The sequence below is a fragment of the Otolemur garnettii genome, unplaced genomic scaffold (genome assembly GCF_000181295.1).
Source record: "Otolemur garnettii isolate 467f Iridium unplaced genomic scaffold, OtoGar3 scaffold00002, whole genome shotgun sequence".
Taxonomy (NCBI): Eukaryota; Metazoa; Chordata; class Mammalia; order Primates; family Galagidae; genus Otolemur; species Otolemur garnettii.
The window spans coordinates 5705865-5719148 of record NW_003852397.1 but is presented as its reverse complement, the minus strand read 5'-3'; the positions used below and the strand labels follow the sequence as shown (position 1 = coordinate 5719148).

The 13284-nt window shown below is 45.9% G+C and overlaps 1 protein-coding gene across 1 annotated transcript in view; it reads right to left on the bottom strand.

Annotated features, from left to right (window-relative positions):
• The window catches only part of LOC100949608 (coiled-coil domain-containing protein 162-like), an 18511-nt gene extending 7526 nt beyond the window's left edge, over positions 1-10985 (bottom strand). The window contains exons 1-3 of the mRNA XM_003781583.2: positions 10846-10985; positions 9599-9764; positions 4749-4887 (exon numbers count right to left, since the gene is read on the bottom strand). Coding sequence (XP_003781631.1) covers positions 4749-4887; positions 9599-9764; positions 10846-10869 — 329 coding nt within the window. The 5' untranslated portion in view covers positions 10870-10985. The remainder of the gene's footprint in view (positions 1-4748; positions 4888-9598; positions 9765-10845) is intronic.
• Between the last annotated feature and the right edge of the window lie 2299 nt (positions 10986-13284).

The following is a 13284-nucleotide window of genomic DNA, read 5'->3' as shown; positions in this document are numbered from 1 at the left end:
AGGGCCAGATAGCAAGTGTTCTTGGTTTTGACCCTATAGCTTCTTCTTTTTTTTTTTTTTTGAGACAGAGTATCACTATGTCACCTTTGGTAGAGGGCCAGCATCACAGCTCACAGCAACCTCAAACTCTTAGGCTTAAGCAATTCTTTTGGCTCAGCCTCCTGAATAGCTGGGACTACAGGTGCCTTCCACAATGCCAGGCTATTTTTTGTGTTGTTGCAGTTGTCATTGTTGTTCAGCTGGCCCAGGTCGGTTTCAAACTCGCCACCCTTGGTGTATGTGGCTGGCACCGTAAACACTATGCTAAGGGCGCTGAGCCGACCCTACAGCTTCTATTGCAACTGTTCAGCTTTGCAGTTGTTAGTGCAAAGGCAGAGACGAGCCATAAATGCACGGGCGTGACCGTGTTCCAATAAAACTTCATTTGTAGACACTGAAATATGAACTCCATATAATTTTCATGTGTCACAAAATACTATTATTTTATTGATGGTTTTCCAACCATAATGTAAAGACCATCCTTCACCCAAAGGCCATACAAAAGCAGGCAGGGACCTCTGGCAAGAGTTTGCCACCTCCTGACTTAAGTAGATGAGATTGGCCAGAAGCACTGCACCAGCCAAGCATTCTCCTTCAGGGCAAATGATTCAGCTAGCGTTAAAGATAAGTTTCATCCTCAGGCATTTCTTGAATTGGCTAATAAATAACTCCTGCAGGTTGGTGTGCATGCCCAGAGAGGAATGATAGGCCCTAGACAGTGTGACTCCAACCCCTCAGAGGACAGCTACTGGGTTCCATAAGGCCTTTGCCTAAGATGGCAGAAGTCACGTCCACAGGGGCAGAGTGAAAATGTTTTATACCTAGAAACGTGCCTAACCAGCAATCTCAGCTAACCTAGACCACAGAGAAGCGGAGCCAGATTTTAGGTGACTCCACAGGGCTATGGCCCTGTTGCCCTTGAGCCATGTCCTTCCTCCGGCCCTACCCGCACCCCCATCTGTGGAAGCATGCTGCTGGCATTCCAGGTAAGAGTTCAGCTCCTTCTTTTCCAACTCTGGAGAAGCTTTCAGCTTAAATAGGTGAAAAGTTCTTGGGGGTAAAAAGTCATATTTGCTCAGTCTTTGTGAGCTCTGGGCAGGGCGGGAACCGTCCCAAGCTTCCTATCTCTTCCGATTATTAAGGACTTTCTCCCGTTTGTAGGTTCAGTACTAAGTAAAATGATTCAAAGAGATGACATTTATCTTTCAGCTTCACCTTTTCTCCTACTGTAAGTAAAAAGAGTCCCTACTCCAGGGACAATAAAAATTTAAGCAACTTGACCAGTCATCCTGTTTTACAGCCTTTTGGTCTGAAGTCTGTGGCTACCCAGCTGGCTACAACCAGCACCTGGCAGACTCTGGCAGCTTAGAGGTCAACTCAAGTCAAACTTCCTCATTGCCAAGCTAAAGCCTCCACCCCTGGGAAAAACTCTAGCTTCATTACTATAGCATGCGACCTATTTGCTACCATGACAAACCAACCACACGCACACAACCAGAGCCCTCCCCTACAAGGGATGGGACATGCCTTTTTCTTTCTCTATTGTCCCATAAAAACCCCACACCACTTTCCCTGTGAGAGACACAGCTTTAGAAAATACACGAGGTGCTCTCCTTAACTTGCTACAAGTAATAAAAACTCCTAATGATCAAGACCCACATTCTCATAGAGTTGTTACTCACCAGGCAAACAAACCCTGATCTTTGGGGCAACACATCTGGTGCCCCGGGACCTGGTCTGACTCCCCTCTTACACTCCCAGTGAGGAAGCAGTAGGCTGTGGAAGCCTGACCCAGCCTAACTGTCTAAGTTGTTGGCGGTGGTTGGAGAGGGAGCTGGGACACCCCCACTGGCGTCCAGTCCACTGGGCCATAGGACCTCCCCAAAGGAGCGGAAGTGGCCCCTTCGAGGTGGTAAGTGGTAGTGGGATCCGTGGACTGAGTAAAAGAGTAGCTTGAGTCGGATCGTTTGGACTCTGGGTTGTCTGGGGTAGAATCTAGGTTATGGGATCCAGGGTTGTCAGAAGAGGGAACTTCCCTTCAGGTCATCTTAATAAGGGGAGCCTCCAACATAAAGACATCGAGGACAATCGTCTTTACGTTTGGATCCTTGTCAGGGACAGCTGCAAGACTAAGTGTTTTGGTTTGTGACCTAAGTGCATGTGAAGTCTGGACTCCCCTCCCTCTGTTCTGTGGTGGCCCCTGAGATACTGGGCTTCAGTCTTACAGAAATCACTGTCAGGCCACCAAGGGGTTGATGAGAAGGGCGGTGTGAGGGGGCCATGAAAGGACAGAGACCAAGTGTGCACCCCCCATTCAATTAATCCACCAGCCTTCCCACTGCCTCAGCTCATCCCTTTCTACTCCACAGCTTCCTCAGCACGATGTCCTGGGCGGCCACCCCGATGGAGCATCAACAAGAAAAGGGCGACCCCTCCCCAGCCCCAGGACCTCCACTCTGGGGTGGCCAAGGTGTGGTTGCAAGCAGAAAGAACTAAGAATATTCTGTGGGTTAAAACTGAGGGAATCTCTGTCACTACACCCCCCAACAGAAGCCTCTTGGAAGGTGAAATCAAATTCTACACAAGGACCCTAAATTATGGGGAACCCGCTTTCCATACCGGCAGAGGGCCCCTTAGAAAGCTTGCGTTAAAAACTCTTTAGGAACCACCTGTTACCAGAAACAGTAAAATGATATTTTACTGCAATACAGCCTGCCCCGGTTAATTCTATTACCTTTGGAAGTACCCCAGTATTTCCTGAAATGTCGAAAAAAAAAAAAAAAGACTGGAGTAGAGACCATAATACAATTCGCTAATTGGACCTATTTCTCAAGAAACAAGACAATGGGATAAAGTACCCTGTATACGACGTTTTATGACGTTGATTATTAGGGCCCTCTATCAAAGCCCATCCTTGAAAAAAAACTGCAGGGTACATCAACTGGCTAGAGGGCCAGAAAGAAAAATGTTGTCACCTTTTAAAGGCTGTCGAAAAGAAGAATCAGCCATGTGGGGACTCACAGGAAAGGGGGCGAGTCCGCCCCTCTGTGCCCCTCTAGAGGACAAGGGAAGCCAGGTCCTCTAGCCCCACGGAGAACTGAGACCTTTACCAACACAGGAACTAGTCCTCTCTCTTCCTCAGGCACTAAACCCTCAGTACCTGCAGGGGAAACCAGGGCCCTCTCCTGCGCTCTCAGGCTCTTCCAAGCTAGTCCATGGCAGTGAGAACACACACAAGCCCTCTCTCCAGGGTTCCGGGTCTCCATCCTACTTCTCATGCTCCAGAAGGACAAAGGGAACCCTGGCAAAGCAGCTCCAGGGGAAAGCAAACTGGGCCCTGAGTAAGATTCCAAAAAGGACCTCTGGTACACATTCCTGCTTCTTCACCAGTGTGTTAAGTTTCTTACACATTCTGACCCTGGGGCTTCCAGAGCCCAGAGGGCCAACAACTGACCATCCTGACAATTAGTCAGAGGCTTTACTCTTACCTGCTTGATTAAGCTACAGCTCAGGAAGCTATTTGTCAATAAAAAGAAAACCAATTAGCTGGATTTTTTGTTCGGCTGAATTGACAGTCTAAATCCCAGAGTCCCTGATGATCAGAATAAAGACAGCGCAGTGAAGAAGGAGAAAAACACAGTTTGGTAGATTCCCAAATTTCCATTCTCCAAGGGTGCAGGTGCTAACAGTGGGAGGCAATTGTAACCCAGAGGTAAGAGGGCAGCCTCCTGGGGCCTCTCATCCTAAGAATACTCACACTGGGAATTAACAAACAAACCCTAATTTTGACAAAGAATAAGCAGAGACACCCCCCCACACACACACCCCATACAAAACTTATTTATACTGGAAACATGAATTTTAATTCAAGCTAATTTTCCTATCAGAGTCATGATTAATTACCCAAAGACCTGTAAAACACTCTTTTTATATCTGGAGTACTAAATATAATAGTATCTTCAAGGCCAGAGGTAGATAGATTTATTTACAAATAAATAAATTGGAAGCCAATTCTATAAGCTTTAGAAGTGCAATGAAAATTTTGTCTTTCTGGCTCGGTGCCTGTAGCTCAGCAGCTAGGATGCCAGCCATATACTCCAGAGTTGGCAGGTTCGAATCCAGCCCGAGCCTGCCAAACAACAATGAAAACTACAACCAAAAAATAGACAGGCATTGTAGCAGGCACCTGTAGTCACAGCTACTTGGGAGGCTGAGGCAAGAGAATCACTTAAGCCCAGGAGTTTGAGGTTGCTGTGAGCTGAAGCCACAGCACTCTACCCAGGGCGACACAGTGAGACTCTGTCTCAAAAAAAAAAAAAAAAAGAAAGAAAGAAAGAAAATTTGATCTTTCTGAAAAGTAAATAAAGGTTGAAAAAAATAAACAAAACCCTTAGAAATAATAATCTTGAGTAGTGTAAAAATATTACTCCCAATAAAAACTGAACATTGAAAGCATCACTTGTTATGGACACAGTTTTGAAATTACATTTAATAAAAGCAAGAAGGTTATGGTCCAACAAGAACATATTCTACACAGACAGCCTTGGCAGCAGCACATGTTAGGCAGCCGCTGTGTTCTGGATCTGGCTGTGCCCCTGACTATTTTAAGCTCATTATCTAATCTTGCCAAGAGTGGCCTCCCTGGATGGTCACTCAGCAAATACCTGCTTGGCAGAATTAATAGGCAGGATTACTGCTCCAGCCCTTACCGGATGAGATGCCTCACTGCAGCATCGAACTGCAGAAACATCACCTCCCTCCGGAGGAGGAGTGTCTGGGCCACCTGGGCAGGGTCCTGGGGGTTATCGAGGCTGTCAATCATTTTCTGTAGTTCTTGAAGTTCACAGGCTAGAAGATGGACAACATTTCAGTAAGACAGTGTGAAACCCAGGTTATCATAGCTAACCCAGTAAAACATCAAGTCACCTCCAGAGCCAGCTTGTCACCTAAACAGACTTCCTTTCCTTTGTGGGTATACTAATTATATGTTTTGCAAGGCCAGCAAAGCCTTAGGCACTAGAACCCAAGGTCTAATTTATCTCTCCTTCCTTCCTCCCTCAGGAAGATAAAAATTTCCTTTGCTTTTCAGCACAATAAGATCATGCTGTTGAAAGAAAAGTTTTAAGATGTATAAGGCTGTGACCTCAGAATAGACCAAAAAAGAGAAATCACATAGTCCTCGGGATACCCATTAGAGACTTGAAGTTAGTGTCGATTATAAATTAGAACTCATTTCTTGTTGCCACGCTTTTCAAATCAGCCCTCCCTGTCCCTGGCTCATGAATTAAAGAAGACTCAAGACCGTCCAAAGGGAGTAAAACACACACGTGTACACTTATGTTTATAAATATGTGTAATATGTATACATCTCCTCAGAGATTCTAGTCAATTTGAGAGGAGGTGTGGGGAATCACTAGTTGGCTTATTCCTTAGACCCTTACCTTAAGAATTGGCCTGTGTATAAATAGGTTTACATTCATTTTAGGTGAAAATTTATCTTAGGGGCCTTTTGGGGTACTCAGTGCTGGGTCGTGGAATGTGGCCTGGGTCAGATGGCTGTCCCAGCTTGCTCCTGGCACAGAGAAGGAGGAAGTCAGCACAGGAGAGCACAACAGAAAATGATGAACCCTTAGGGAGCATGCCTGGGCCACACTCACAGGGCTACCAGGCCGTCAGCTCGTCTGAAATGCTCGTTACCCCTGTGAGGACAGTGATAGTTTTCTACCCTGAGAGGACATCCCTGTTGTGGGAAGAGGACTGTGGAAGTTATTATTAATGTCTTGATACATAGCTTAAGGCAGGAGTGAGATGGGACAGCGTTTCTGGAGATGCTCTCCTGACAACTGCTCTGGCTGCAAGCAGCCCCCTAACCCTCCATAGCTTGGTCCTGGGCCTCCTCCAGCATCAGCTGGCTAGGGGAGCAGAGGATTGCAGGAGTGGGGAAAGCTGTCCTAGGAGCTTGGGAGGGCAGGCCCAGGGCTGAGAACAGCAGCTAAGACTTGCAATGTATTCCTGGCTCAGGAAGAGACGAGCAGTCCAGATTTCACAACCATGTGAGATTTTACATGCAATAGAAAAATGTTTTTTATTCTTTTTTCCAACCCCAGATGATTAAGTCTAATCATCAAACTTTTTATGGCTCCTCTACATCTAATGGTCCCCTTGGGCTGACAAGAAGAGTCACCAGAAGAGGAATCACAGCACAGCAGATGATGCAAGCACTTTTGTGGGGGTGGAAGGGAGGCGGGGCGGTCAGTAAGTCTCATCTGTGCAGGCCAGGTGCGTCTGGGCTACAAGGAATATACGCTGTCAGGCTAAGCAGCAACCAGGGGGGAATGTTCACAATCCTTTCAATGACAATGGAAAAAAGGAGATTATAAAATTTCATACACCCTGTGATTAAAGCTCTGTCAAATATAAATTATATTTGGACAAGGGCTAGAAGAAAGTAAAGGTAAATAAAAATATTTCGCTTCCTGGAGTGGTTAGATCATAGGTAATTTTTCCTCTTTTCATCATTTCCTTTCTTTACATAGTTTTGTTTATATACTTTGGCATGTGATCACTTCCCAGCAAAATAGTTAGGAAACTAGTTCCTACGTAAGCACTATCACTAAAATGCAGACGTGGAGGTGGAACTACCCTCCCTTTATTATTTCACTGACTTTCAGATCCTCATTCTGGCTTTTCTTTCTTCGTGTGGTCTCAGTGCTTGGTGGCCTGGCTGTGAGGATGGGGCAGGTGATCACCGGGCAGTGATGGAGTAAGGTTGGGAGGGGACCCTGTGCTGAGGAACATCAGGAAAGGAGACTTTCTTATGTCCTTCCCTAGGAGGATTTTGTTTGGGACGAGAGAGAGATAAGGAGAGAAAGGGACAAGGACAGAGAGAGGCGGAAAGAGATCACAGTGGCCCCATCTCCATGTGAAGACTCAGAGCCAGCACATTTTGTTCCTAGTTTGCTTTGAACATTCCTCACACCTTAAGTTGAGTGTCTAGTATTGGGGCTTTATTGGCCTCCTAATCCTTTACAAAGGAAATCACAGTGTCAACTCCCACACTCTGATGACATCCTCTGCTTCCCCCTGACTCCGAAGGAAGTCACTGGCTTCTGGGAAGGAGAGACCTTCCCTGTGTCCTTAGAGCTAGTCTGCGGTATCTAAGAGCTATTTTCTTCAATCAAGTGGGAGGACCAGAAACTGAAACTCTGTTTCCCTTTTAAAAAATATTTTAAAGCATATATGTCCACAAAAGTAATTTTATCTAACTCTAAATAGTTCTGTAATGGCTTAAAGGTACAGACTTTGATTTCATCTTTCACCTGTGTTCTCTTTGCCTCTCCTGGGAACGACCCCAGAAAATATGTGGTCTAGTCTTTTTAAAAAGATGATTATGTTCGAGTGAGGTTTTGTTATTTTTTCTTTCAGTTTGCCCTTTATTTTCAGCGAAACAGAGCATGCAAAACCTTGCACCTTCTCCCTGGAACACACTGTGACAAGGCGTGCATCTCTAAATGCACACTTTGGAAAGCCTGAGCCTCATATACCTCAATGGTTTGCAGGTTGGGGGCACATAAATAACAAGAAAACAATTTCCTCAACGCTTGGGCCTCATTTCCCACTGGGGGATGGGAGGGTCCACTTCTTTGGACTGGCGCTGCGCAGCCGGCCTGCCTGCTGCCTTCATCAGCGTTCTTTCCTTGTCTTCCCAGGATTGTCCTTCCCATGTCTCCGCTAATCCAAGTCCATTCCTCCCCCCATCTGCGCAACTGTCCCCACGTCAGGCTCTGCCCAGGGCACTCTTTACTCTTAGCTGCTGTAGGACTTCCTTTGGGGTGACCTTGCTTAGAAACAGGGCTCTGGGCCGGGCACAGTGGCTCACACCTGTAATCTAAGCACTTTGGGAAGCTGCGGCAAGTGGGTCACTTGAGCTCAGGAGTTCAAGACCCCCTGAGCAAGAGTAAGACCCTCATCTCTACTAAAGTAGAAAAATTAGCTGGCTGTTGTCATGGATGCCTGTAGTCCCAGCTACTTGGGAGGCTGAGGCAAGAGAATCACTGGAGCCCAGGAATTTGAGATTGCTGTGAGTTGTGATGCCACGGCACTCCACCCAAGGCTACACAGTGAGACTCAGTCTCAAAACAAAAATCAAACAAACAAAAATACCCATAGTTCTGGCTCTCTCTGCTTCCTTTTAACTCCATATAACACCTGCCTCCCATCTCCAGGGCAGGAGGGCCCTTTTCTTGGCCTCTTTCCTTTTGCCTGTGCCTCACTTACAGCCTTGTCCCACACCTGACACCCAGCAGCTCCCGTAAGAGTGTCTTAGCTTATTTTCTGAGTACACCTCATTTATAAGAGTCCCCAAATCAGTAAAAGAAAATCTAAGAGTGCTTTGGAGTGGCACCGATCTCTAGGTGCTTGTCTCGAAGACTTGCTAGTCATGCTGAGAGCTCATTAGTCTGCAATGGTTCTGTGCCTTCTGCTGGGGTAGCACTCTGGCCTTCCCCTTTCCACGACACCGCTGCTCAGACACAGGCACCTACCTTTCTCCCAGATCACCACCTGCCCTCCCTTTGTCCCCCACCTGAATGTTCACCCAGCCCTTCCGTGTTCCTTAGCACAACAGAAATCCACCTGCCAGAGACTCCAGGGTGTCCTACAAATGTATTTCCTTTATGAGCCCATCAGCCTGAGGGGAAAAGGTACAGATTGTATCACACCTGTTTTAAGACCACTGGGTTTCAACAAGTGTGTGAACTAATTTCTTAGGTTCTTCCCATTCTTTGAAAGCCCTGGCTACTATGCTATGAGATTTTGCTATTAATTGGTTCATATTTATAAGGCTAGTGACATTATTGGGATGGGAGTCACATTATTAAAATAAGATCAATGTCTCTGCTTCTGATAAACATAGCTTACTAAACTTTTCAGTGTCTTTAATTTATCTCATGTGTTTACCTTAGACCTTGGTGCTGAGTCAGAGTTCATGGATTAGCACCAGGAGTATAAAGCTGTTGTCGTTGTAGCTTCATCATTCTTACGACAGAACTATTAGGTCATTGTAGCTAACTAGAGCTGTCTCCAAGCTTCTTAACACCAAGTACTTGGCTCTGAGCTTGTCACATGGGTTCATGAAGGCCAGGAAGGGAAAGGGAATGAGAAAAAATGTAATATTTAATGGGGGCTTATCTATCCTTCTAGAAGTTTTATATACATGTATATTTAGATCCACAGAACATCTCTACAAGATGGGTAGTATCACCCCATTTTACAGGTGGACAAATAGAGACCCAGAGAGTAGAGTGCCCCACCCCCAGTAACCACGTGGCAGAGGCAGGGTAAACCCGGGCCTCCCACCTCCTGCCTTGGTGTGCTTTGTGGTGTGGCCTATAAATGTGGACTCAATCGGGTCAACAGTTTGGAGACAGCAGTGATGAGACTTTTCCTTCGCCCTTCCTATCACTGTCATTTATGAGAAAATCTGGTACTTCTGTCTCTCCGAGTATTAAGAGCTTCATAGAATTTCAGCTAAATGTTGAAGGTGATTTTAATCACTTACCAATGCCCTCCGTTCCGCCCCAGTCACTTCTCAAAGGGTTGGGACTTAGAGGAAATTCGAAACATGCTGGAAAATTGCCAAGTTTAGCAAAACTGAAAAGGTAAGCCACGATGTCGTGGAGAGGAGCTACCAGCTGTAGAGTTAGCGTTAAGGCTCTAAAAGCTGCCTGTGAGGAAAATCGGTATAAGAAAATAAGTTTTAGGATGTTATGAAGAGGCATCTAAAAATATATGAATACTCTTTAGGTCAAGGACAATATCTTTAAATAAGGATATTTTGGTAAACACTTTCCCAGCAGACTCAGGATAATATCTTAAAAAGAGAACAGTAAATCTATTTACGAACAGGAGTTACATGCCTTTGGACAAGGTGATTCATGTAGGGGGTTAAAGCAATGTGTGCCTTTGTTTAAAGTCATTCATGGCCATGAACGCATCATAATGAACTGACATAATGACTGTCAATGAATTACCAGAAGCACAAACAAATTCATAGCAGGTAGTTAGACAACACCTCCTGGGCGCATACCTGTAAGCAAAGTGTACGTGTTTATCAACGTAGTTTAAACCAACACGTAACTAAAAGCCAAACTCTGGCTCTTAAATATCCCTGTTCAAGTGAAGAAAAAGTGAAAAATGAAGACCTGCACTATTTTTAGGCTTGCTTTTTCAAAATCTGAAAGTTCTTCAATGAAAGACGGGGAGAAACCTAGGTTGCTAAACAGGTTTTCACTAAGGAAGGAAACTCAGAATATGCCCCAAATGCCATTTTCAACTTCACATTTGACTTACTTAGCAAATATTTAAGTATTTTATGTATTTCTATATCCACTTTTTAAAAAATGATTCCCAGTCTTACCCACTATCAGTAAGCTAGATAGGGAGAACAACCCCTCAAAAAACAGCAACCTGTTGAGTTGCTGGTGTGACCTCAAACTCTGGCTAGCTTCCATCCATCAGGGTGGAATTTTTTGAAGAGTTTGGGAGGAAATTGAGGATGAGTAAGGAATGTCTGAAGCCTAAATTAATGTTCATTAGTGACCAGGGAGGAATAGAAATCACAAAATAAGGAAGCCCAAGAGGGCTTATACTAAAGCAAGCAAATGTGTTAGGAGCCACGAAAAGATCTCAGTTATCAGATATCTCTAAAAAGAACAAAGATGTTCTCTCCAACTAATGGGTTTAACTATGAAACAAAAAAGAGAAAAGCCAGTTTGCATTCTGGTACACATTTTTAAAAATACCCACCTCTTCTGGCAGAGTTTTGAACATAACCAGCACTTCAGAAGGATGGGGTACGAACCATAAATTGAGGAAGACTTTTCCATCAGCTGACAGCAAGCATCCTGGCCGGGGCTGAAAACTCCTGCAGCATTAGAAGAAAGTACCTGTAGTGCAGCGATTCCCCCCAAGGAGGCTCTGAGCATGACCTGCTCTATTTAGACCACTGCGCTCTGACCACGGAGGCCTGTCACCCCCGCCAGGGCAGCAGCCCCCCTTTTCAGGCCACTCCCAGGGGGCCAGAGTTACTTATAAATCACTCAACAGGAAGAAGAGCAGTTGTGCTGATGGGCTGACATTAGTCTGAGCTGTGTTGGAGGAAGGAGGGAGGCAGGGAGCAGGGTGGTAAGAAAGGAAAGGCAGGCTGGGAATTAGACGGCCAGCACCGCACTGCGTGGTACATATTTTATATCACTTAATTCTTCTAACAGGCTTAGGATGGACCTATTTTTGTTCCTCTTTCACAGCTGAGAAAATTGAAACCTAGAGAGGTTATGTAGACCTCACCTACCCAGCTCCTGAAGCTGGGATTTAAATGGCATTATCCAGCCTGCTCTAGAATCACCAGGCCCTATTTTCCTTCCCTCGACACCATGTTTCTTGCCTGGTTTTCCAGCCTCTGGCCTTCTTTTCCTTCTTCCTCCTCTCTCCCCTTCTTCTCTTCCAAGTACCTTAGCATTTCTTAGGCAGCGGTTCAGCCATCTCTTTGTTGCAGGCTCGTACACAAACATGTTGTCCTTATACATCTGTTTTGAGGATTCCTACAAGCCTAGGGACCCCCACTCGGCCTGAGAAACAGTATGTGGCCTGCACCCTTGAAGCATGATGCAGACCTCCCCGGTGGCCCGCAGAGGAACCACCACCCTGAGCTGCACATTATTCAATGCCTTGCTTTTCTTTGTAGTTTTATCCCAAATGGATATGCCATTAGGAGATGTTGTGTTGGGTTTTGCCTGTTTTTGACCTTCATGCAAATATGAACTCACGATTTTTCTTCTGCACTCCCAGAGAGAGGTTGCATCTTGCCCTTGGTTTCTATATCATCCCAGGAGTAACACAGCCCCCTCTAGCCTCACTTGAATGGATTCCGTGCCATCAAGTCTAATTAACTGTTTGCTGGGTGTGCAGCAAAGTGGTGACTTGTGCAGTTAACAGGTGTGGAACTTGGCATTGGAGGACCTGAATTTGAGTCCAGTTTCCATCATCTGTAGCTGTATAGCTTTAGACTAATTGTCTTCCTTGAGTTTTTTGATCCGTAAAATGGGAGGAATGATTCCTAACTCAAGATTGGTATCTAAAATAATTTTTTAAAAGAATATCAAGCATGTAAAGAGTATTTCATAAATTGCGGAGTTGCTGTGCAAAGCTTATTATTATGATGAGGGGTGGGCGGCTGGCATCTACTGGAGCATAGGGCACTCTCAGGGTAATTTGTAAGCAGAGGGGCCTTGAGCACACCACACTCCTGAGGGGATATCCTAGGATAGAGTGTTATATGGGGCAGCCAGAGACTAGTGCCAACTCTGGTCCGTCTTGGTTATGCCAGAACAGTCCTGACAGAGAGATGAATAGCAGGAATAAGTATGCAGCCGATGTGGAGCCCCACTTGCATGCTGTCCCCTGCCCAGGGCGTGTGGGGCCAGACCTCTGCTCTTCCCGCTCTTCCCCTAGCCCTGGGCCACCTCCCTCCTTCTCTGGCTACAACCACCCTCTGTTTGCTCTTGACTCCTGAGTCCACACTGGCATGTCTGGTGCCCTTCCCAGCTCCAGAGTTCCAACTGTATCATCTTAGCTGGCAACAACTCAGACCAACTCAATCATAAAAGTCAAGAACTGAATTTCTTTCTTTTCTTTTCTTTTCTTTTTTTTTTTTTGAGACAGAGCCTCAAGCTATTCCCCTGGGTAGAGTGCTATGTCATCACAGCTCACAGCAACCTCCAACTCCTGGGCTCAATCAAGTCTCCTGCCTCTGCCTCCCAAGTAGCTGGGACTACAGGCACCAGCCACAGTGTCTGGCTATTTTTTGGTTGCAGCCATCATTGTTGTTTGGCGGGCCTGGGCTGGATTCGAACCCGCCACCTTAGGTGTATGTGGCTAGCACCTTAGCCACTTGAGCCACAGGCACCGAGCCAAGAACTGAATTTCTTATCCCTTTTTGCCCCAGTCTTATGCTAAAAGAAACATAATCTCCTCCTCTGCCTTCATAGTCCCCGAAGACAGAAATCAAGCCATCACTGTTAGAGTCCCTTCCACCCCTACTCCTCAGGTCCTAGGATCCCACCCCCTAGCCCGCTCCCATCTGCCCAGGCTTTTACTCCTTCCCTAGCGATGTCTCTCAGTAGGAGGGCCTTGCTTTCTGGAGACACCTTGGAAATTGCAGGGACGGTTTTTTGTCTGTCATGAGGA